Source organism: Cucumis melo, chromosome 8 (genome assembly GCF_025177605.1).
Source record: "Cucumis melo cultivar AY chromosome 8, USDA_Cmelo_AY_1.0, whole genome shotgun sequence".
NCBI classification, from domain to species: domain Eukaryota; kingdom Viridiplantae; phylum Streptophyta; class Magnoliopsida; order Cucurbitales; family Cucurbitaceae; genus Cucumis; species Cucumis melo.
Window position 1 is genome coordinate 10,069,624 of NC_066864.1, and position 25,128 is coordinate 10,094,751.

A 25,128-nucleotide genomic window follows, 5' to 3' on the forward strand; every position below is an offset into this window, starting at 1 on the left:
AGTATAAAAAGAAGAAGAAAAAAAGAAGACGAGAGATGACAAAAAAGGAAGAAATTCTGGAAAAAGAAAATAAAGAAATCGCGGACAAGAAGAAGTAGGAATATGAAGAAGGAGTAGTAATAACGGGAAGAAGATGCATAGGAATTCAATAATTGTTTTGGAAAATTCAAAACAAACAAGGGCAAATCTGAAATTTCTAAAAAGATTGTAATGTCCCAAAAATTAAGATAATTTTGAAGATAATTATCTTAGTTGTGTTTAATTAGGTTTAATTTATTAGGCATAATTTTGATTTCATTTAATAGAAATTATTTGATTTTGTGGAAATTGAATTTTAATTAAATAATTTTGGGTGTTTATTTAATTAAAATTGAGGAGTGGAAATTTTGTTAGAAACTTGATAATTATTTGTATATGTGTGTGTATATATATATAGAAAAAGGAAAAGATAATTATATTTGTCGAAATATAATTATTTAAAGAAAAGATAATTATTTTGGGAGAACATAAAGGTTGATTGGATGGGAATTAAACGAGGAAAGAGAAAGATTTTATTTTATTTTTGAAAAAAATAAAAGGAAAAAGGAAAAAAAAAAGAAAGATAATATTAATATTATTATTATCATTATTAGTTATTTATTTAAACTCTCCCTCATTCTACGTGCACACTATTCATTTCTTCCTCATTCACTTTTACCCTAGTTTTGTCGTCGTCTTGCTGCTGTTGAAGCTCAACCATCATCGAACTCTACCGCACCAATGACTTCGTAGTTCATTGATCACTACTCACGTCGTTGTGTTCCGTCAACTTCAAGTCGCAAGCCATCGTGGAGCCATCGTGCGCGAAGATCTCCATTCGAGTCCTTTGTCCAGTTATTGGCTTTTACGTTTCCCCTCCAGTCGAGCCTTCCCATCCATCGTAAATTTCCATGTCACATGCGAAGCCTCCGTTTGAAGTACCCGAGCCAGAGCTTCCCCTTCGTCCAAGTCGTTCGACCTGCAACAGACGTGGCATTTCTTCTTTGCAAGTCAAAAAACAGTTGTTTCACACACCTTTTTGCTTCTTCCTATGTGTGACCCGAGCTGTTTAAGCTATTTTCCCTTTTAGCCGAGCCACCATCTAGCTTCCAACTCCTTTCTTGTAGCCATTTAAGCCTTGAAGTCAATTGTTGGTGAGTTTATTAGTTGGGTTTTTTTGTTATGGGTTTTGATTATATCCGTTAAAGGTAAATCTTTTGACTCTAAATAAATTAATTTGGATCTAATTTGGAGTTCTTGCTTGAAGGTTCAATTGGCTAAATTTAAATTAGAGGAATTAACTGTGGAATTTTTCTCAATTAAGGTTGAATTGGTTTCAACATCAACTTTTGGTGGATTGATTTGGAAGAATTTTTGGATCAAAAGCAAACTGTTAATTTTATTAATTAAGTTATTGATTTTTCCCTTACTTTTTTGGATTGAATCGTTGGAAAACTATGACTATTAGGGAATATATGTTAGTTAGGGTATGTTTGGATTGCCTATGAAAAAAATATTTTTTTAAGAATACATTTTTGAAAAAAATATTTTTTTGTAAAATGAGTTTAAAATTTAAATACTCACATGTTTGGTTTGACCTCTTTAAAAATGTTCATATACAAAATTGTGTTTGCTTTAGTTCATATTTATGAACAAATTTCGTAAAAAGTACACACATTTTGAATCTTTTTTCATAAATATATTTTAAAAGTAATTGTACGTTATCTTGAAATTATTAAATTTTTATTTACTTGAAACTAAACATTAATTTAATTTTTTGTATTAATTTTTTTTTTTTGAAAAATTCAATTTTAAAAGCACAAATATCTTGAAATGTAAATATATAATCATAAAAAAAAATTGATTTCTATCAACAAAATATAAATAAGATAAATAATTTTTTTCGAGACAATATAATATAAATTAGACAAAAAGATGTGCAATTCGATCACATTCTTCATTCATCTTTATTTTACGAACCGAACGATCATGTTCTCCATTAACGTCCTCATGATTTCTTTCACAGATGTTAAGTCGAAATAAATTTGACCGAGAGAGAAACATTTGTTAATCTCTATATTTAAATGTGTTACATTGAAAAAAAATATTCAAAGTATTTAAAATTAGAAAAAAACAAAAAAAAAAAAACAAAAAACCGACGGAGTAAAAAATAGATAGTAAAAAGAAATAGAAAAAATAAAGGAAGAAAATAGATATTTGGAAGGGATTTTTCATTAAACATAAAATAAAAATTTATTCTAAAATTTGGTTGCATGTGTTTTATTGAAAATGATTTATTTCATAATCTCATTTTTCCAAAAAATTATTTCAAATGAATGTCAAACACCTCAATTTATCTTAAAATAAATTATTTTAAAAATTAAACACTTCAAAAACCAATCCAAACACACCCTTAATCTCTTAGGTAGGAGATTTTACTACTAAACCTTTGAACTGAATTTAAGAAATTGCATGTGTTTATGGATTATGCACAGCTAGTAGCTGAAAATGCATAATGCGATGTTGTGTAGATGTTGGCTGATGTTACATGATGATTAAGCATGCTTTATGGATTTCATGCTTCATGGACAGTTATGTTTTATGGACTATTATGACTAATGATTCATGTGATACATGTCATGTTATGTTGATTGTTACATGCTTTTGGACTGTGGTGTGTTAGTTAACTTTGACTCTTAAGCTTTTTACTCCATCTATATTGTAAGGCCCTGATTGCGTACCACCAACATGATAAAGACCCTGTGACAAGGAATAAGCATGGGGCCTTGACCTGAAGAAAAGAAGTTTGGGTGAAGAGGAGTATAGGACATTTTGAGGGGAAAAATGAAGAAGGGAGGAAGGCGACGCGAGAATATGTGCTTAATACTAAGTTCCATCGCGAGAGGGCAAGCGATGCGTTGAGAATAAAATGACGAGAAAGAAGTGTGTGTTGAACACAAAGAGTTAGGTGTTTAGCATAGTGATGCAAAAAAGAAGTGCCTACGTCTAATAAAGGAGATGAGGAAGTGTCTTGTCAAGATGACTTGACCACTCGCTGTGAGGAAATAATTGTCTGCTGCTTTTCGAGAAGATAGGAGGGTCAGGTGATTTCAGAGTTTTGCTTCCCAAAGAGAGAATGTGTGCATATCAAGGGAAAAGTCCAATCGTCGCTGACGGATAGCCCATGTGTCGAGTTTAGGTTGGTTGTATGGCATGACGAGTTGGTAAGGAGACATTTGTAAAATGTTGAAACAACCCTTGGATGTGAGAGATCATTATAAAAGGGGCCAAAGGCCAAAGAGGAAAAGAGAGTTTTTAGAAAGTATTAGACCCCATGATGAAAGTGACAAGAAAAAATTGAAGAGTTGAACGGCAGATAAGGAAACCACTTTGCGAGAAGAGGAATCTGACGACAACAGAGGAAGGAATTGAGGCTAAAGTATATGTGTGAGTGACAAATAAGATTCCAACGTGATTTCTAAAATTTTCCTTTTATGTTTAAATCTTTTTCTTCGCTTGTATATGAGTTATAAATAATTGTTGTCTTTGAGTAGTAATTGTGAGTAGAATATCTGTGAGTCCCTGCCAAGGGAAGAAATAGTTACGAATGTCTTCCATAAATAAGTTAGTATATGTGAATCTTTTGTCAATGGAAGAGATGTTTGCAAATCTCTTCCATAATCAGTTAGTGACATGTTATAAACGTGATATGTGAGAAGTATATTCTGTTAATGAGAATATTCTAATGTTGTTTCTTATTGTGTGATTCTGGTGACTACTAAAATACAATGTAGGGAAAGTAAGTGTGCTAACCTTCTGTGTACTGTATGTAATGGTGGTTTACGAAGGGAAGGTGAGATATATCACTAAACACTGTTGGAAATCCCAGGTAACTCGTGTGATGCTGATTAAGTGCGAATTCCAGGTTCAGGCGAGGGGAGAACTCGAAGTCTAGGTAAGTTACAATAAGAATCTAGTTGAATGAAAAATGATGAATGTGACGAGGCATTAGTGAAAACTTCCCAGTAACTCACACTACACTGGTTGAATGTAAATCCCAAGTCCAGGCGAGTGTAGAATCCCAGGCCCTGAATGAGTCGAAGCGCATGATGGTTTGAACGCCTAGAAATTAATTGTGCTTATGATAATGGTTTTCACGATTGATACGAACGCGTGATGGCTTAAATACGAGGAAATTAAACGTGCCAATGGCGACGATTGCTATGATTGATACAAACGAGTGATGACTTGAACGCTTGGAAATTATTTGTGCCCACAATGGTGGTAGTTGAGGTCTCAAATGTGTGGAATTTCATTTACACTTGTGGTAATGGTTGTTATGATGAGAATTATTTGTTCACGATCTAATCTTGTTAATATTTGTTATCTAAATATTATTGTTTTTCCTAGAAAGGTATTTCTCAACCCATCACTCACTAAGCTCGTTTGACTTATGCTTTAAAGTTTTCCCTCCCTTGGTTGTTAGGCATTGAAGCCAAGCGAAGGATGAATTGTAGGCATTGTAGCCTAGTTAAGGAGAGAAGACAGAATTATTCAATAACCATACATGGTGCGTTAGTTATAGAAATTTCTATTATGCCTAAGGAGCTAGCTGGTAGGCGGGTTACTCCTTAGTGCAGATGGCCCAACTCGGAGGAAAGTGAGAGCAATAGCCAGGTTACTGGGGCCTAAGCCAGTGAGCCAGAGTGCAAAGGAGTCGAAGAACCAAGCAAGGGGAAGGAATGCTTCACACCTCTAAGTACCTCGCCTCAAGAAGCAGCATTAGACGGTGGACGAGAAAAATGGTATCTTTGGGATGCAATTGAAGAGGCAAAGAAGGGAAGGGACAGTAATTAGAGCCGAGGTTGAATATCAATGCCAAGAGAGTTCCACTAAGCATTTCCCACTGTGGCACGAAGAGTTGCACCTTGGTGGCGAAAAAGGGAACGAGGTGCCCTGCTACACGATGAAGCGAGTAAACCAGATGTGAAGTTGGAAAAGATATGCTAGGCAAAGAGAGGCCGTAAGATTATGTTTTAAGTCTTGTTGTAAGGAAAAATTTAAGTTGTATTTGAACCTTGTAAAAGTGTTAAGTTAATAAAGGAAAGTTTTGTATTCATTATGTTGTATTATCTCGCGTCTGTTGCCTAATGGTGTAAAAGTGAAAGTGAACAAAGCGTTAAGACAAAGTAAATGAACTTTAAGTTGTGTATTCCTCTGTTGTGTTAAGAAAGCTTAGCGTGTAAGTCTTGCATTAAGGCTGTGAAAGAGAAGTTGTTCTGCTTATTAGGCATTCGACGTTTACTATGCGGTGTGGTAAGCATTCAAAGTCTAGGCGGCACACCTCTACTTGGTTGTAAAAAACAATTTTGGGGTAGGGTGTGGCACAACTAGGGGTGTTTCTACAAGATCACTCGCATGATTAAGGGTGTACCTACGTATCACAAGCATGTTTAGGAGTGTGTACCAATGATCACTCGCCGACTAGGGGTGTTTCTACGAGATCACTCGCACGATTTAGGGGTATTCATATGGTCTTACTCGCCTAGGTGTGCTCCATTGAACACACGACATTATTATTATGTTTTTAACTGGAAGTTAACAGATCACCTAGCGGAACCAGTAATGAGTTCCTTGCTGTGTATATTTTATACTCACTCTTTTATATGTTTAATATTTTAGGCAAAGGTAGATCATCTAGAAATTTGGTTACTTAAATCTAAACGTTTTTTTTTCAAGATTCTTCGTTTAGATTTGGGTACACGTCGTTTAGGTTTGACTACCCAAATTTAAATAATTTTTTTTCAAGATTCTTACGTACACTTCCAACAATTTTTTTTCAAGATCTTTTATATTTGGTAAACTATCTTTAACCAAATAACTTGAAAAAAATAATACAACATTTATGATTGATTGAAAATAAAGATTATGATTTCAGAAAAATATAAAAAAAGTTGTAGAAGAAGGAAAGAAAGACGATAGAAAGGAAAAGAAAAATTAAAAAAGAAAAGAGAAAGAGAATAGAAAAGAATATTAAACTTGAAATATTTAGAAAAAATGGTCCGTAGGATTTTTAATTTTGTTAACCGAATCCGTAAATATTTTAGTTTTTTCGTTATATTTATGAAAATTAACAAAATTTAAAATCATGGCTCGAATTTGAAATATTATTATTTGGGGGAAGGAAAAGAAAAGGAAAGGACTATATAATCATTTCCATGTTTGGGACAAGGAATAAGGGGAGGGAAAGAAATATATTTAATCCCCCTTATTCCTTCTTAATCCTTCCCTTTCTTCCTCTCAATCCCTCTTATTCCTTCTTATTTATTTTCTTTGTTCCTTAAAGGTGTGAAGTTATTATTTTTATTAATTTAAATTAAGAAATTTATTATTATTATTATTATCATTATTATTATTTATTTTAATATTATATTTCAAAAGAGAGTTGTATGATATAACTGATGTTCTCGTTTAACTGCACTCGAAAAAAAAACAATTTGTTTTCCATATTTCATTTCGTTTCAATGCTATTACGTTGGTCGTCATTTTTTTAAATCAATTGTCAAGGATACGTAATTTTTCGTTGTACTTGCAACATCAATTTAAAGAAAATAAATGTAATTTCTTTCGCAAGTAATGCATCAATTAATTTTTTGACACGAAAAGCTTGCGAACGAAACGTTCAAAATTAACATCATATTTACAAAAGCTAATAAAACATGTTTTCCAATAAAAATTCCAAATTTCGGTAAATAAATATAAATATTTGTATATTGGATTTATAATACGAATTTAAAAAAATATATTTGTATGAATTAAAAAATAATAATAAAATTTTTGAATCGATTGTTAACGACATGTAATTTTTTTATATTATAATTACAACATCAATTTAAAGAAAATACATGTATTTTTTTCACATGTAACACATCAATTAATTTTTTTGGCACATAAAACTTCCATACAAAATGTTCATAATTGACGTCGTATTTACGAAAACTAATGGGACATGTTTTCTGATAAAAATTTCAAATTTTGGTAAATAAAGTACGAATACATGATTTACAATATGAATCTTTAAAAAATTATATTTGTACTAATTAAAGAAAGAAATAATAAAAAAATTGTCATATTCTTCCCCACTTATTCTTTCCCACAAAGAGTCATTATAAATAATCTCATAATCCTTCCCCTTGTTCTTTTTTCCAAACAAAGATTATAAATAATCATTTCACTTATTCCTTCCCGAACAATTATTATAATTCTGGATCCCTCGTTTTCCTTATTCCATTATGGAATCCAAAAGAAGCGTGGAAGTTGGCATCGTTTGCTTTAAGATTGCCCTTCTTTCTCTTTTTCATCGGCAGTGAGGATTGTGCTAAAGTCATCAAACGACTCTCAAATGAGTGTCTAAGTGAAAAGAAGCTGCAAAAGAACACAACTATGGCGTCTCGATTGCAGCAGATCGAAAAGGATGAATCTGTGCTCTTGCGTGTCACCCATGCCAATCTCAAGTCCTTCACATCCGATGTTCGTTTTTCCCTTCAGGTTTGTACCATTTCTAAAGATCAGACATCTCTTTTTAGCCTTTCCCCATTGCCCATTATGAGTTTTTATCAAAATTTGATGCTGGGGTTCTTCCATTGTAGATGAGCGTGGAGTCTGTCAAGGAAAAATTGTGGAGAAAATGTGGTACTTCTGTGAACTCTATGTGCCTCGAACTCTATGATGATTCCGGTTCTAAAATTTCCGATTTGACGGATAATTCCATTCCCTTGGGCTTCTATTCTCCCTTAGATGGGTACTTGTGCTTCTTCTTCTTCTTCCATTTTCTTTCAATCATTTCTTTACTTGGTTTTGTTTTCCACTCTGTGAACTGCAATTCATTTTGTTTCTTTGATTAGAAACTATGCTCATTTGCTGGTTTTTGTAAGTAGAGTATGCTTTTTATGAGAATATGTGCTTTCTTTCGGAAAGGTACCGGCTGCATATTATTGATCTTGACCCCTCATCAGTTACTTCTGGTGGTTGGCTTGAAGATACCTCCCTAGTGGAGAAGTTCCAGATCTCTGAAGAAGCCTATGATAAGCGTGATGGTTAGTTTCTTGCCAAGCTTCCTCCATCATTAACGAAGTTTGTATGTATGTCTCTCAATTGCTTATCAAATAGGCTACGCTGTAGGCCTCCCCTCACACCCAATGACAATTGTTGGTCAGCCACAACAATCATAAAAAAGTAATAATAATAAAAAAAAAAAAGAAAAAAAAAAGGCTTAGGCACTGGGACTTGGGAATCTGCAGTAGACAACTACCTTCCAGCTGTCTTGAATTTGCATTTCGTGGTTCTATTTAAAAAGCTTTTGGGATGTTAAAGCTGTGCTTACATATTTAAATAATGGAAGGAAAAAACGCTTAGACGGTTGATCGACTATATGATGCAATTTTTTTTTCTTTTTTTTTTTTATTGCCTTAGATTCAATCACTTGAATGATTCATTAACTTTCCCTTCACTAGCTCCCCCTTCCTCTATTAGAACCAATTAGATATATATATTCTGTAACTATTGTGGTTAGCAGCCTGTTGTGTATTTCATTATTTAAATGAAATAATCTTCAAGGCATTGTGCATGGTTTACCTTCTTCTTATGTTTTCTTTTTTCAGACACATTTAGAAAATTTAAAGAAAAATTGGCATCCCAGAATCCTTCAGCGTTTGAGAGTAAAGTAAGCCTCGTGTTTTCTACTTTTACTAACAAAATGAATGTCCAGAGAAATTTTGTTCATTTGCGCCTTGCCAGAACTATAAATTGCGATGTACACAATATCTATTAATTTATTTAGTTTATGGCTTTTAAAGTAGAGTTCTGTGACGCATCTCAGTTTTTTTTAATTGTTTTTTATTTTATTACTTTGGTGTGTGTGTGTTCTGAATGATGATGTCGCTGCATGGTATTTCTGTTCTAGGTAGAATTGGAAATGTGTATCCTTCTTCTTGTCTTAGTATCCTTGAGCTCTGGTTTTTGTTCTGCGTCCCTGAGTAGGGATCTGTCCATCTCTATTCTAGTCATGCTTGGTCTGTTCTTACTGACTTGCAAAATATTTGCAGATATCTGATAACTACATGGAAGAGCTCTGTGCAAATATTAAGGTTAGTTATCTTCCTTGCTTTAGAAGTGTATAATGGATGTATTCAGTTATAAAATTCTTTTATTAAACTTTAAAAAGTTGAATTGTCAACTGTCATGCTAATTGATGAAAGAAATGAATTATGTGGATCAAAATTATGTGGACGAGATTGAATGTTAATCAATCCATGACTTCCATTTTTCACAGAGGGGTTTAGAAAAATTTTAGAATGGTGCAGTATTTGTTACTTGGTCAGGTGGTTCCTAAGCGTAATTTTCCAGTCGTATATTTATGTTGTCTTTTTTCTCTTTTGGAACAAGAACAACTTCTCATTAATATATGAAAAAAGGAAGAAAGATCTTCAAGGATACAAGCTCCAATAGGAACAAAAATGTACAATACAAACAGAAAGGAGCCTAAAATTACAGGAGGATAAAACAATGAATAACACCTAGCGAAGCAATAAAATCACAGCCAATAATCTGCATAATAGAGCACGCTCTTCAGCTTTTGTGTCAGAAACTTTGGAGGAGGAAAGTATAACCAACGCACTATTGCAGCTTTTGACCCAAAATAATGATGTAGCCAAGAATGAATTTCCGGTGAAACACTTCTTGCATTTGATAGATGTAGTGCCAACAGACCAAGATCTTTGGGACTGGGAAGTAAAATTTCCTCTAAAGCATTCTGAGTCAACTTAAGAAGAAACCCGATATCACAATTCATTCTAAGGAGAACTCTACCATGTTCGTTTGTTAAGTAGCAAAATTGCTTATTCTGTAAAGCAAATTGTACCAAAATACCGGTAGTGTTGGTTGCTTTGAAGTGTCCCATGACCTCTAATATGCCGTGAATAATATTCGTTGAGGGAATAGTAAAAATATTAATCAACCTTTTATCTGAGGTGAATGAGGTTGAAGCATCTGAAAACTGAAAATCTCAATGAGAGATGAAATTTTGTTAGGATTTGAGGGAGTGGACTCTACTGAAATATCTGGAAGACTGGACTGATTTTCCACAAACTTCATTGAAGGGGCAACATTTTATTTTTAAACAACTTCTATCTGAAGAAAGTACAGCAAATGATTGTTCAAGAATATCATCCTCAGAATGGATTTCCTAATCAATTTCGAATTCACCACTGCTTGCATTGATTAAAGATTCTGCATTATAGTCAATAATTGGTGAAAATAATGCAACATCAGGAATTTTAGGAGGAGAAAGTACACTTTTTTATCCAGATTTCAAGTCTGATCTTGGAGTGGTGAATGATGATTGACAGAAATTATGAGGCAACTTTTGCTTTAAGACTAGGGCAGCTGACTGAACTGCAGAAAACATAAGTTCTAGGCAATCTTCTTTGATAGTATGTGTACTGGTAGCTTGAATACCACTTGTAAATAATCCAAGGAACATAACAGGTATAGGAACTACTAAGGGTACTAAAGAAACAAGAACAACAACTACTTTGAGATTTCAGAACTTTTTTTTGTTAATCAAGACCTTTATTGTCTGGCTGTATTACATCTTGAGTTTCAAAATGAGAATTAGTTGTTGAGGCAATCAGACCTAATTGCCAAGACATTGAAGGTTCCTTTGATGAGGCAACATCCTTCTCAAAATATGGAACCTTGAAAGAAGAAGAGTCTACTTATTATTTCCTTGTATAAAACTTTGAATATGTGGCAATAAAACGGTCTTTAAGTTCATTGACTGTTGAGAGATCTCTTCCATTATTTAAAGCCAAACCGCTGTAAAGCTGATTCAATAACACTGGGAGAAATTACACCTTAAGCTGGCTACTGATATGTCCATTTCGAATATGTTGTCATTCTTTGATTAACTTTAATGTGCAAATTCATCTCCAAGTTTCATGAAGATGAACAACTTTTGCTTCTAAGACTAGGGCAGCTGACTGAACTGCGGGAAACATAAGTCCCTGGCAATCTTCTTCCATACGTGTACGAGCCTCCAAGATTTCAGAACTTTTGTTTTTAATCAAGACCTTTTTCTTAATACATTTCTTAATATGATAAACCCTGTTCCAGGCTGTGTTCAATTGCAAATTCATCTCCAAGTTTCATGAAGATTAACAAATTTATGATTTTTAAAAAAGTTCTTGATTAGAACTTTTTTATGTGATACAGCCAGACAATAAAGGTCTTTATTAAAAATAAAAGGTTCTGAAATCTCGGAGGCTAGTACACATACTATCGGAGAAGATTGCCTGGAACTTATGTTTTCCGCTGTTCAGTCAGCTGTCCTAGTGTTAGAAGCAAAAGTTGCCTCATAATTTCTGTCAATCATCATTCTCCACTAAGATCAGACTTGAAGACCCGTTAACCCTGTGATTTGATTTCTTTTTCTTTTCTGTTTTTTCTTCTTTTGTTTTCAATTTTTTTCTTTCATCATTCATTTCTTTTATATTTATTTTCTCTCTTCTGTTCTTTTTCCATTTTATTAAATCTATTTTTGTTTTTATTTTTTTCATTCTCTTCTATTATTTTTCATTTTTTAAAATCTTTCTTTTTCTTTACCTTTATATTTATTTAAAATTGGGTTCAACTATCCGTCAGACTGAAATTACTTTTATGGTTGTTTTTTTGATGTTCTTAAAAGTACTAATTCCCAATATATGCATCATGTATATTTATTTTTGTAAAAAATAAACGTGTCCCGACGTGTCATGTCCTTTTCTGAAAATTGTGTGTCAGTTCGTGTTGTATCCATGTCGCATGTCTGTGTCTGTACTTCTTGTTTAGTGGTATACCTTGCTAAACACAACAATGTTTTTGAGAAGATCACCAAGTAGACATGCTAATAAGTAATAAATACTCCCTTTTCTTATTATTTCGTAAATCACGCAGTGTAGTCAGTGTTGACTTCTGAGTTCTGATATTTAGCATTCTTTTGAGTCTTATGTCCGGAAATTATTTATTATAGGTGAAGTATTTACACTCTGGTCCTTGAAACCCTGTTGTCCAGTTGTACTAAACTTGACTTTTACATGATGTAGGTTGGTGATAGATGTCAAGTTGAACCTGGGGAGAAACGGGGTGTTGTGAAATTTGTTGGTCGGGCTGAATCGCTTGCTCCTGGTTTTTGGGTTGGAGTTCAATATGATGAACCATTGGGAAAAAACGATGGCACGTAAGATGACCCTTGTGATTAATTATTTTCCAATGTCCCTGAAGGGACGGTTGACTTGTTTTTCCAAATTCCTACTATTTGTTTCTATTCTTCCTTATAAGAAACTTTAGTTCTTCAATGTGACTAAAATGTTTTACCCTTCCTTTTAAAGGGAGAAAAAACATTACTATGAAGTATGAACATTGGAGCACATAACCTATCATGGCCCCCCCTAATTTGGAAAAGTTGTTTTTGTTTTATATATAGCTGTTCTGCCAGAACCGTTTTTACTCTGATCATTCTTAAATTCTTTACGATTTTGTGCATTATATATATGGAAACTTTGTATGCTACTTTTCATGTTATAATTTGATAAAATTATCATCATTCATTTGTGTTGATTGATTAAAAAATTCTTTTTGGTCTTGGAATCCACCTTTTACGCAATAAAGTAATCTTCCTGGCTTCAAGTTTTTCCTCCACACTTTAGAGATTTTGATCACATGTTCTATGGGCTAAATGTGTAAAACTCCGCAGGGTAAAAGGGATCCACTATTTCGATTGCTCTCCTCTTCATGGTGCGATGGTTAGGCCTGACAAAGTGAAGGTTCAATTTTCAGCTCCATTAATCTGTTTTCCAACTTTGAAGCTTCGAAGTATGTTACATGAAATAGTTTTTCTTTTCCTGAACTTTGTATAATATCTCATGCTTTAAATTTTTAAAAAGTAATTTATTGCTTTAGGAAAAATGGATTTATAATGGTTAGAAATAGTGGGCTTGGATTATGTTGAAAACTTAGTTGGAATTTACTTTGCTCTAATTTTTTATTATTTTAATTAGGCTCGTATTGTCTATAAATATTTTTCCCTTCGTTCCTTTATTGTCGTAAGAAAATAATAAGAAATATCATGGTTTTTCTCCTTGTACTAAGGTTTCCACGTAAATTTGTGTTTGTTTTATATCTCTACTTTAAATATTGGAAGTTAGGAAGGTGAAGCATGTGTTGGGCAATCACAGTATGCCTCTGCGCATCAGTGTAGATTTCAGACAATCCACTTCTACATTCTTTGATCACAATTCACACCCAATGCTGGAAAATTGGCGGTGACTACCGTTAACAAATTTTTAGCTCTCATCTATTCCATTTAGTCTCTACTACATAATAGAATTCTTATTAAAAATTATATTCGGACTTTGAATAAGTGGAGCTGAGTTGGAAAGTCAACCTGTGGATTTTGCTGAATATCAAGTAGTTTATGGTCCTAGGTTCATGTCACAATCTATGCTATGGACATCCATCTCGTTTTTCTTACTTGAACCTGAATAATCCATCTCTATCACGCCTTGACGAAAGATCAGAATCAGTTATTGATCCACTAGAAAATGAGCATTGTTATATTCTTAGAGTCTCATTGTCTATAGCTCCGAATTGATCTTCAGAAACGTGGTATGCAAATAGACTGCCCTTTTCTTATGTTAATGTTTATTAAAACTCAACTCTGTTCCAGGTTGGCAACTATCCTGAACGGGACCCTTTCGACGATGAAGAAGATGAGATATGAACAGTTCATACTCAGATTGGTATTTGTAGCATTTGTGGAACTAGCCAACCTACTTTCTGAAGCCTTGATGAATTGTTGATTTCTTTTGAAAGTAATAAAGACATTTTGAGCTTCAGATGGCTTTTGCTCATGGTGGTTTGATATGGTTTCACGAGCTTTACTTAAAGGAAGCTATTTTTTCTGCTGGGAATTTCTCGAGAGAAAACATAAAAGAAAACAATGATGACGTTCAGATCTTCGGTGATTGTTGTATTGAAAAGGGTTGCATCTTTCTGGTAGGGTGTTATGAATTGCTGCATTGTTAATTGAAAAAAAAAAAAAAAAAAAGTAGATATCGCATTGGAATGAAGATTTTGCATTGTATTTCTATTAGTAAAGTCTTTAGTCGTCTTGACTTTTGTATTGCAATGCAAGTCTCCTACGAACTCTTAATACACATATAAAGATTTCCCTTCATGTGTATGTTTCCTTTTCCTTTATGCCAGATATTTCAATCATTTAAGATATTAAAATGTAGCATTTATGATTTGCATATATCAATGTGTATTATCTGTTGAATCAATTCAAAACAATTAGTTTGAATATATTTTCAAGTGTTTTATTTTGAAAAGCAAATCATTTTAGAACAAATTTATTTGACAACCACTTAAAATGGCTTTTGAAATAATTTTAATTTTTTTAATCAAAAGTGTTTTAAATAATTATGAATTTTTTGAAATATATATATATTTGTAATAAATTCAAATGGAAATTGAACGAGGCATGCAAATGCTTAAATTTCAATCATTTGCGATCAATCTAAATCAAGCTCAACTTTGATCTGTTGGAGAGTGAATGGATGAGATTTTTATGGATAATTGAAAACAAAATAATTATAACTATGGGATAATTACATTTTGTAAAGAATATAAATAAATTGTGTAAGCCGTAGATGAGTGAAAAAGAAAGTTGTTTGATTAACACCATATTAAAGTTTTCATCGTATAACATTTACACGAGTCAATCAACATTTTTATATATCGTTAAAAAGAAAAAAGAGTCTATGAAACATGAATAAATAACTATTACAAATATAATACAAATTACAAATAGTATTTTTAACTTCTAAAATATTTATAAATTTATTTTAATAAAATAAAAACTTTTGCTAAACATATAAATCTGATTTCTAAAGAGTAACACTATTTTTCCGTTGTCCCAAATATTTAAACATTTCAATGGTATCATTGAAATTTGGAGCACATTTCTTCAAACTAAAAATTACTAAATGAAATTGCAATAATCTTTATTAGTTTATGATTTATTTTTTTTGCAAATCACCAAACAAAAATGTTTCACCAACATTTTCAACACCAAACATATGTTTTCAGCGTTGAGAAAGTGCACAGGAATAGAAGGTAAACATAGGTGAACTAGTAAACTTATTTTTCATACAAAAGAAAAATAAATGAGCAAAAGAAGACACAATAAGATTTCTAGTGTTGAAATTAAAAATTCTTATAATGCACAACTATATGAGATATTTGCTTTCAACAATATTTTGGTTTTGTTAAAGATTCTTCTCATGGCCAAGCACTTGACTTGTGCATGTATTGAATAGATATTTCAATTTCTACGACTTGCTGCTGCTGCAATCCCGGCAGCTATAAGTCCCACCGCTGTAGCTGTAATGCCGATACCGATGACTCCATCTGCAGATTTACATACAGAGAACCAAATTCTTTAAGCATATGACTTGATGCGGTAAAAAAATGTGTTCTGGGTTTTATTGTACCTTTTGCAATTTTATCTTCTACAGTCTTTTTAAGTGTTAAGGCTTGCCTCCAATCAGGTGCAATCTACCCAATAACAAAAAAACTACATCAACTTCTAACTTGCAAATAAGGTTTAGGGTGGAAATGTGCATTATTTAACAAATCATATTATAAATTGAAACAAGACATTGTGCAATTATGTATGATGCCACCAATGAACTTGTATTTAGCAACTTGAGTTCTATCTCAAAACTAATTCATATCAAATTCATATCAAGAGGATTAATTGATGTATCTTCTTATAAATAATCATTGTGAGGTTGAGATCGTTAAAATGTCACGCCAAGATAAATACTTTGTTTGGATTCGTCATTCTTGGATCGATACCCAATTATTTTTGGACCGACTACCACTTACCCGTGGAAGGGATTCCATTTCAAAACTAAGTGACAAGGAAAGGAGTAGTCTGTGTATCCTATAAATAGTGTGAGGTTTCTTCGGGCCTTTTTGGATTGACGTTCCTAAGGTACTAGTAAACACTTAGTTCACTAATAAGCCCTTATTCAAATACTTAGGAAAGTCAATCCAAACACACCCGTGTATTTTCCAAAGTGGATTCTCAAACACAAAATAATACTATGTCACATGGTTTAGAAATATAACATTATCACAAACCTCTAAACATTGTTCTACAAGCTGCCGACTCCTTGCATATTCACCACTTCTGTAATATCCAACAGCCAGCAAATAAAGTTTCTCCCTCTGTTGCAAAGGGGTCCTAGAAATGGTTAAGGAAGCTGCAAATGACATACTAATCCAACTTTAAAAACTAAACCATACAAATAATAAGCTTTGCAAAAATGGTTTAACTTATGTACCAACAGTTTGAGAATGTTCAGGATAGAGCAAGCAAGAAGGAAGTGCCTTCAAATGAAAGTACCTTCTCCCATTTTAAGATCAAAGCTTTAATTTATGAACGAATTCTAAGACAAGATGATTATGGTGTTTTAAGTTCTTGTTTAATTTCCAAGTTCGAAACTAATTACCACATAATGGAAATCATATTCTTTCTTCATCTAAGCTCTATTGTCCTATTTTTTTTTTCCCAAATTTTGGTGACACAAATTAAGGATTAAATTACATTTGGCATAACCAAATTCGCCTTTATTTGAAGCTTTGAACACCCACCCAATATGTTTGAATCCTACAAAACTTTACTCAGACATCAATTAAAGGATGGTTGCCTTCTTAAACGGAGAAGCTGACAACCAAAACCAAACATACGTAGGAGAAATATTTGTCTTCTTCAATAAACTCTTAGCGCTGTTTTTAATGATTTTGTTTTAATCAATTATTGAAATTTATGTTTGTTTCCTCCCTATTTTTCAATTATCCAATTATGGTTGTCATATTTGTTATAGAAAAGCTTGAATTCCTAGTCAAATTCGAAAAACAAAAATAACTTGACTTGATTTTTAGGAACAAAGTGTCATAAAACAAAAAAACTTAGAGGTGGAACAAACGTTTATAAGCTTAATTTTCAAGAACCAAAAACTAAAAACTAGATGATAACGAAACATTATTTCCAAGCATCGCTATGCAACTTCTCTTTCACTCTTGAGAGAAAATTTTTCAAGAATATTTCCAAAGATTTACCTTCAAGCATTGCTATGCCACGATTGATATCCTCAGATTGCCTTGAGTGAACTAGTGCCCATGATAACCTCATAATACTTTCATTCTTGCGTTCTTCCGAGGCACTTTCATCGGCCTCTGCAACTTCTCTTTCACACCCCTTCAATTTTCAATATGCAGTTCAAATCAAATAATATGTAGCAATCTGCATCCAATCTCACCATGGTTTCAAAATATACTTTCATTGCAAAAATCCTGAATCGGCTACACAACAATTATTGTATGGAATAACAAAAAATATCCAATCTCTTCTTCTACAAAGCTTATTCGTAAGGTTATGTTCGAAAATATAACAATAGAAAAACGTATATCCTCATCTAATTCATGGATCGAAGTAAAACCTAATGCTTATACTTCCCCTAATCCTCTAAATTTGAGCTAATATGTAATTTAACCTAATCAACATGATTCTTCTTTCATTTTATCTCAGAGCAAATAAGAAGTGTGATGTTGAAAGCAAGAATTTAAGAGAACTCACAGCGATAACATCACGATCACACCAAGGGATTTGGTCGCCACCGCCGAAGAACGAACAAACGGATTCGAACAATTTGCCAATCTTTGCCTCCATGAGATCCGTTGATTTTGCGGATATCAGAAAACCAAAATTCCAATTCGTTCAAGAAAAATGTGGTGCGAATCTTAGTGAGAAAGAAATGGAAGAGATGATTAACGAAGAAGAAATTGAATTTGAATTTGAAGAACTTTGTAGATTTGAATTTGGTATTTAAATAATTATGAATAAAATATAGAACTTTTCTAATTTTCTATATATATATATATATATATATATATATATATATATTTCAGTTTCTTGTGAATCAAAATAGTCAATCTCAATATAGCTAACCGTCAATATCTAATCTCTTCCTCTCTCATTGTTTGGCTACATTACGAGTTCATATTCAATTTGGATTGGAACGACGATTTGATAAGAAATAGCTTCCTCTTGATGATAAGGCTATTTTCAGTTCTCCATCGAGGACATATGATGTAAACCCGATATTTTCTTGGTTTAATTTCTTTAAATATGGAAAAAAGAAAGAAAAAGAAAATGGAAATTAAGTGTAAATATAAATATATATATTTATATATTAAATAGTTTTATTAAATTAATTAAAGAAAAGAAAGAAAAGAAAGGACAAAAAGAAGAAAAGGAGAAGAAAATTTCATTTTCTCTTTTCTTATTCTTCTTCTCTTCCCTTCACCGCCAAGAGTTTGAAGACATCCAAGTTCCCTTTATTTTTTTTTTTTTTCTTTTTCCTTCTTCAATTTGCAGAGAACTTCTAAGAGAGAGTTTGGAAGAAGAAGAGAAATTTTTACTAGAATTTTTAGGTTGAAGAAGAGGAGGAGAACTCAAGGAAAGTGTATCAATGGCTGAATTTTAGTTCATTCTGCACATCACTGGTTTTTAATTCGGTTTGAACTCTTCAAAAGGAATTAAGAGGTGAGATTTACATTTACTGAAAGTTAACTCATTTTTAAACAAACTTTATGAAGAACGTTGGAGCAAATTCGAATATTCATTTGGTGCTTTTTGATGAAGAAAACAGGGCAGTTGGTTTTCACTCGAAATCAGGAAGTCTCTGGTGTTTCTTGTATTTCAGAGTGTATCGGTGGAGTTAGAATCTCTATTTGGTATGGTTGGAAAGCTTATTCAATTTACTACAACTTTCATGAAGAAATTGTAAACCAAAAACGACTAACAATTGGTTAAATTGTAGGAACAAGTTAAAGAGGTCGTGTGCGCGCGATTCTGGAAGTGGTTCTGTTTTGAGGGTTATATGTATTTATGCACGGGGAATCAGATTTATATGTCTTCAGGTAAGTTTTAGAGGATCTCAAAATGAAGAGTTTGATATAAAGAACACTCATTTTGGTTAAGTATTGAGAAAGTTATAGTCCTTTGAAGTTTATGTTAGAAATCTGGAAATTTTAGAGAATTGTTGAAATAGGATTTTATTTCTTAAGCTTTGTTTTCGTGAGCGTCATCTTTGGTGCGACATGTTATGTATATCTTTAGGAAACCAGAATGTTTAGGGTTTTAATACTCGGTTGGGTTGTTGGCAGGCCGAGAAGAATTAAACCGAGCTTATAGACCAAGGATCTAGCCCAAGACTGTGAGTGACAAAACCAACTTTGAAATATTTTCCATAACTGTTATTATGATTGAATGCGATAAATGTTTATTTACGAAGCCATGAAAGGTATTTGAATTTCATGACTATTTTCAAGTATACATTTGGAGACTAGATTTCTTAAAGAAATTTATGCTAGCACGTAGATATTAAATGTTTGGAAAGTATTTAAACCACAATATTTTAAGCAAAGCATGAATTAGTATGAAGTTTTGTTTTAAGAACTACAATTTTCCACGAAAGAGCTGAGTAAAGTTCGAGCTTTGTGTAAAATTTATAAGCAGGCATGTTTTAATATTTTATGATGATTTATGAAATTTTCATTAACTACACGACTGAGATCTTGAGCCTGAGGCTAGAGATTACCGTGTGCACACTGGTTAGATTTCGTTGTTGACGTTGAGTGTACTCCGTAACAACGATGCTGTCGTGAGTGCTGGGCGGGCCCCACTACGACAAAGACGATGGGAGTGCTGGGCGGGCCCCACTACATCGTAGTGCTTGTAAACGTTGTTGTACTAGGTGTACCCTACACAACGTAGATTCGTCATGTTAGTTAAAATGCTTCGATATACTTGATATGCCTTGCTAGATTTCAATGATGAACATGCTGAGTATTTAAGGAAGCTATTCTTACTATTACACATTTACATTTACGACTTGTATAAACAGATTTATATGTGTAAAGTTTTCACGTGCTCTTATCTTTAAATTCATAGTTTTAAACTGAGTCACTCATTGAGCTTCATAGCTCACCCTTTCCAAAATGTTTTACCCATTTTCCAGGTAGAGATCGACTTCCCGGTGCCTGATAGACTGCCTTAGTCTGCGGAAGCTTCATTATCGATTGCCAGTACGTGTTTTGAGTTGGGCATAAAGTCTGTTGTGTTGTGATGTATTCACACCCTTGTATGTTATAGATACTCCACAGTTTGTATAAGCTTTAGGAGCTGTAGTTGTGTAAATTTTGTTGGTTATATTTTGATTAAGGTGTCTTTAGGTTTACTCGTGAAATCGGTAAATTCTGAGGTACATTTCATGTATGTGTTTGACTAGCCTAGGATCCGCTGTGTTTTGTGGCATGTACAATAGTTTATATACTAGATTGGCAAGTTCATCACATGAAAGTTTTAAGCAGAGTCGACAGATACAGGTACAGAAAAGCATTGTTCGTCGGCTTCACACCATCTTTCGGTCTAAGGTAGCAGGTAGTCCGGGAGGGGGTGTGACATATGAAATCACTTTGCTACATTTGGATAGTTGTAAAGAGGCTCGGTGGAAATACATTTGTTTCTTCGTGAAAATTGTTTTGAGAACAATAAGTTCTCAATGCAAAACATTGCGCTTAAAGGATTATAGAAGACATGATCTCGACCAATGTTAATGTCATTAAAAAAAAAATCAATGCTAGTTTATTAGGTTTGCGAGTCTACTTGTGTGTTATGGACTTGTAAGTTGATTAAGAAAATATGGCTTCTCGACCTCTTTAGTATGTAGCCAATGTTTTATGTTTCCATACTTGTTGATAATGTTGGGTGTTAAAAGATGATTTTGGATGGTAGGACATAATTGACAAAAAATAGAAACAAAAGCGACATGACCAAGAAAATAACAAAGTTTGGGCGAAAAATAGCATCCTATGACCAAAATGGGCCTAGCAGAGAGGTTGATTTGTGCCTTAGGCTAAGCTAATGTGCTTGACCTTAACCTTGACCGAGCCTAACAAATATTTAATGGACAACCTTTGTAAACTCCCCTCAAGTCTTTCGAGAGCTTTAGTGGAGGAGTTGGAAGTTGAAGTTTGATTTGAGTTTAGTAGAAAAGATGATTTTTTTTTTTACTAAAAGTTAGTTGTCACCTAAGTGTCATGATTTAAGTGTCATTGTAGCCGAAGTGGCCTTAAGGAAGAAAATTTTGATGAAGTGTTGGTGTTAGGCGCCAAAGAGGTTAGCAAAGTGGAGAAAATTGACTAAGTATCAAATGATGCGTTTGAGCATAGACTAGGCGGCCAAGGGTGCCAAAATAACCTCTAAGAACAAGGTTATGTGGCCATGTAAGTAGCTAGGCGTTCCAGTGGGTGTACTAGGTGAGAAGCATGGTTGGATGACCAATCCATATTAAGAAAACTCTTAAAGATGTGAGGTTGGGTGGCAAAAGTAAATTCTAGGTGAGGAAGTTAAGGCTCGCAATGTGATGTAAATAGTCTGTTATGAATATTTTAAGTAAGTTGTCATTTTAGAGTTGTTGTTGTCATTTTAGAACTAGTTAGGTTGACTTTGACTATTATTGGGTTTAGTATAAATACCCATAGTTTGTCATTATTGAAAAATTAATAAAAAATTCAAAACTTTCAAACCCAGTTCGTTGTGTCTTCCCCTCCAAGAATACAAACACCAAATTGGTACCAGAGCTTCATCGATGAAGGGAGCTGTAACCGACAAGAACACCTCCGACAAGGGAAAGGATGTAGTGCCTAATGAAGAAGAGATCCCATCCCCACGCACTTCGGCTACCCGATTGATGGCCATTGAAGAAAGCATGGTATACCTTAACGACCGAAATGGAAATCTTGTAACCATCAAGGAAAGACTTGCTCGCCGACTTGAAGTAGCGTTCACTGCCCATTTCCAGCAGCAAGAAATCGTCAACGGCAACCACCAAGAACTCTGGTGCATTGCCGGTTGAAATTCAAGCCAGACAAGCTATAAAGACCACTGAAACTCCTCAGAAACGTCCAACGAATGCCAAGTTCATCTCAGCAACCGTAGATTGTAAGAAACCATTATGGGTCTTTAAGATTCGAAAGCCTCCAATGAAAGGGAGAAGTTTTTCGTGTTGGAATTTATGTCCTAAAACTTGTTGTTTGTAGTTTAAATTACTTTCTATTCAATAAAGTGGTTATCATGACTTATTAGTGAAAATAGAATACTATAATCTTGAATCCAATAAACTAAGGTCCTAAGACTATCTAGTGTAGACTTGAACTTTATGTTACAGACAATGTGATCCTGAATCGTTCTTGTAGAGACATGAAAGTGAGAGCATCCTACGTAAAGAGTTTGCATAAAACTGGAACCATGAAATAGTCTTTTTTAAGTTATAACATTGTTGACTATATAAAACTGATTATTTTGATTATTTATAACTTAGGTAACTAATCTTAATCCGAAGCTAATTATGAACTTTTGTTCAAACAAAATTATCCTTAGATTTGCATAGGTGAGGGCAGCTCAGTGACATTGGTCTAATAAGCCTCCTATTTTAGGGGTAAGACTTGGTGGATGGCTAAGGGCATAGAGTGCAAGATGAAATTCACCTCTACCCACTTTAAGGTTAGTAGATAGGTTGTTCCCTTAAAGACTGAACCCAAGTCTTGAACAAGTGGCCTCACCCTCTCATTGACCCGAGAGAGATTCAGTTTATAGACTGGACTTTAAACTAATTGTTCAATAGTGAATCAGTAGGGCTTAAGGAACAAGATGTAATCACGGGGATAAAACGATATTTTGACCCAGCCGAGATTACGAACAACCTATGAAGGATTAACTTACTGATCATGGTTATATCAGATGAACAAAAACATATCTATAGTGAGGGGAGTGCAACTACGGGACTTTAGTGGAATGACCCGTTAGTTAAAAAATGTTGATCAGCTCGGTCTAAAATGGTTTAGGTAGTTAATCTCGGATCGTTGGAACCCATGATCTATAGGTCCATTAGGTTCCTCTACTAGCTCATATGAAATTCACTTAGAACAATATATTGGAATAATGTGAATTGTTCGAATTAGGTAAAGCGAGAGAAACTAATAAATATATTTGATATAGCTATCGGTTATAAGTTTGAGATAGAGATTTATGTTTAAATGTGATTTAAATATTAAGAATATGAATATGGATTCATCCTCGGAAGCTCGAAATTGATAAAAATGGTCAAAGTTATAAAAAGTCAAAATGTTAACTTTTGACTTTGAAAAGTCAAATTTTGGCTGGCTTTATATTCAAATGTGATTTGAATTTCAGAAAAAAGAATGCAAGTTCATGCTCTGAAGGTCGAAATTATTCAAGACAGATAAAATGGTAAAAAGTCAAAATATTGACTTTTGATTAAAAAAAGTTTGACTTTGACTTAAAAGGTCAAATGACCATATTGCCCTAAGACCAAGTGAAAAAATCTAACATTTTTCTGGATAATCATACTAACACTTAGTGGGATAGGTAGCTATATGAGATATAAACACCTAGTCCACTAGGTTCCACTAAATGTTAATGGATTATTAGGTGTTGAGATTTAAGAAATTAATTACATGCAATTTTGCATGTAATTAGTTTATTTAAAGGGCATTTTACAATTTGTAAAAGACTTTTGTCATTTTTGTATAATTCTTTTTTATAAAACTAGTTTAGAAAAAAATAATTCTCTCTTCCAAAATCTCAACCAAAATTCCCACCTCCAAATTCCATCTCTCTCTTTATTTCCTTTATTGAACTGGTCCCACAATCCAATTCTAAATCCAAAGAAAAATGGGTCAAACTCGTGGTGGTCTTTCATTCGAGTTCATGGAGAAAATTTGTGGAACGAAAAGTCTTTAAAGGTAAGTATTCCTTTAACCCTAATTTTGTTTTAATTAAGGTAATTTACATGTTAATCTTCTAATTGGTTAGATGCAATTAGAGTAATTTTTTTTGTACCTTATTTCGCTGTGCATGTATTGTATTTGATCATGTGGTATAAAAACTCAATTTTTTTTATCTTGGAGTAAAAAGTGGTCCTTCAATGGTTTCTTTGTTTTGTATTGGTCATAAATCTTTCGAACTTTGGGACTCATACTTCGAGGACTTCAATCTACATTCCTGGCATGGTCCCTCACAAATTTTCCCAAAGTATAGGTCGGGAAGTGAGATTGTTGGAGGGAGAACTAAGGTGAAATCCAAAATGATAAAAAAGATGGTCAATGCTTCCAATAAGTGGCGAACAAATTTACATGTTAATCTTCTAATTGGTTAGATGCAATTAGAGTACTTTTTTTTGTACCTTATTCCACTGTGCATGTATTGTATTCCATCATGTAGTATCAAAACTCAGTTTTTTTTTTATCTTGGAGTAAAAAGTGGTCAATCAACGGTTTCTTTGTTTTGTATTAGTCATAAATCTTTCAAGCTTTAGGACTCATACTTCGAGGACTTCAATCTATATTCTTGGTATGGTCCCTCACACATTTTCCCAAAGTATAGGTCGGGAAGTGAGCTTATTGGAGGGAGAACTAAGATGAAACCCAAAAGGATCGAAAAGATGGCCAATGCTTCCAACAAGTGCCGAACTTTTGTCCGGTGTAAAAAACCACTGAAAATGCACTTCCAGCAAAGAAAACGGGCTAAGTTCAAGAAATTCTTGTGTTCGTTCGAAATAAATGCAAACGAGAATGCCTTAGGCTTAGATTTTTATTTTTGGGTAAAAAGTGGTCCTACAACAGTTTCTTTATTTTGTATTGGTTATAAGTCTTTCGTGCTTCAGGACTCATACTCCAAGGACTTCAGTCAAAATTGCTGGCATGATACCTCACACATTTTCCAAAAGTATAGGTCGAGAAGCGAGCTCGTTGGAGGGTGATCTAAGGTGCAACCCAAAACGATTGAAAAGATGACCAATGCTTCCAACAAGTGACAAACATTTGTCCGGTGTCAGAAACCACTTAAAATGCACTTCG

At 33.4% G+C, this 25,128-nt stretch overlaps 2 protein-coding genes and 1 long non-coding RNA gene across 6 annotated transcripts; 2 read left to right on the forward strand and 1 right to left on the reverse strand.

The window, feature by feature from the left end:
- Positions 1–7,231: 7,231 nt before the first annotated feature.
- Positions 7,232–14,296, forward strand: LOC103495804 (tubulin-folding cofactor B). Of its 4 annotated transcripts, none has more exons than XM_008457469.3 (8): positions 7,232–7,566; positions 7,668–7,819; positions 7,996–8,114; positions 8,679–8,740; positions 9,123–9,164; positions 12,159–12,292; positions 12,809–12,878; positions 13,781–14,296. In XM_008457469.3, the coding sequence occupies exons 1-8, from the start codon at positions 7,462–7,464 to the stop codon at positions 13,832–13,834; spliced, it is 738 nt and encodes a 245-aa protein (XP_008455691.1). In that variant the 5' UTR covers positions 7,232–7,461; the 3' UTR covers positions 13,835–14,296. The 4 variants fall into 4 exon arrangements, 3 of the variants coding, with proteins under 3 accessions (XP_008455691.1, XP_008455690.1, XP_050944291.1); XR_007822869.1 differs by having other exon boundaries at positions 7,259–7,566; positions 12,159–12,288; positions 13,781–13,848; XM_008457468.3 differs by having other exon boundaries at positions 7,259–7,566; positions 12,809–12,927.
- Positions 14,297–15,238: 942 nt separating this feature from the next.
- Positions 15,239–18,196, reverse strand: LOC103495805 (mitochondrial fission 1 protein A). The gene is made up of 5 exons (XM_008457470.3): positions 17,762–18,196; positions 17,245–17,383; positions 16,264–16,385; positions 15,609–15,672; positions 15,239–15,525 (listed from the first exon to the last, which is right to left on the reverse strand). The coding sequence occupies exons 1-5, from the start codon at positions 17,852–17,854 to the stop codon at positions 15,440–15,442; spliced, it is 504 nt and encodes a 167-aa protein (XP_008455692.1). The 5' UTR covers positions 17,855–18,196; the 3' UTR covers positions 15,239–15,439.
- A 211-nt stretch (positions 18,197–18,407) lies between these two features.
- Positions 18,408–20,913, forward strand: LOC127150496 (uncharacterized). Its single transcript, XR_007822870.1, has 5 exons — positions 18,408–18,730; positions 18,837–18,921; positions 19,008–19,107; positions 19,354–19,403; positions 20,208–20,913. It is a non-coding gene; the product is annotated as an uncharacterized LOC127150496 (long non-coding RNA).
- The last annotated feature ends 4,215 nt before the right edge of the window (positions 20,914–25,128 follow it).

What these genes read in the sequence shown, in the direction of transcription:
- LOC103495804 (XM_008457468.3), top strand. Translation starts at nt 7,462, where the DNA reads ATGGCGTCTCGATTGCAGCAGATCGAAAAGGATGAATCTGTGCTCTTG. An exon ending in ATGTTCGTTTTTCCCTTCAG is followed by an intron (nt 7,567 to 7,667) that starts GTTTGTACCATT and finishes CTTCCATTGTAG; the next exon opens with ATGAGCGTGGAGTCTGTCAA. An exon ending in AGCCTATGATAAGCGTGATG is followed by an intron (nt 8,115 to 8,678) that starts GTTAGTTTCTTG and finishes TTCTTTTTTCAG; the next exon opens with ACACATTTAGAAAATTTAAA.
- LOC103495805 (XM_008457470.3), bottom strand. Translation starts at nt 17,854, where the DNA reads ATGGAGGCAAAGATTGGCAAATTGTTCGAATCCGTTTGTTCGTTCTTC. An exon ending in GTGATCGTGATGTTATCGCT is followed by an intron (nt 17,384 to 17,761) that starts GTGAGTTCTCTT and finishes TGAAAATTGAAG; the next exon opens with GGGTGTGAAAGAGAAGTTGC. An exon ending in TTGTAGAACAATGTTTAGAG is followed by an intron (nt 15,673 to 16,263) that starts GTTTGTGATAAT and finishes GTTATTGGGTAG; the next exon opens with ATTGCACCTGATTGGAGGCA.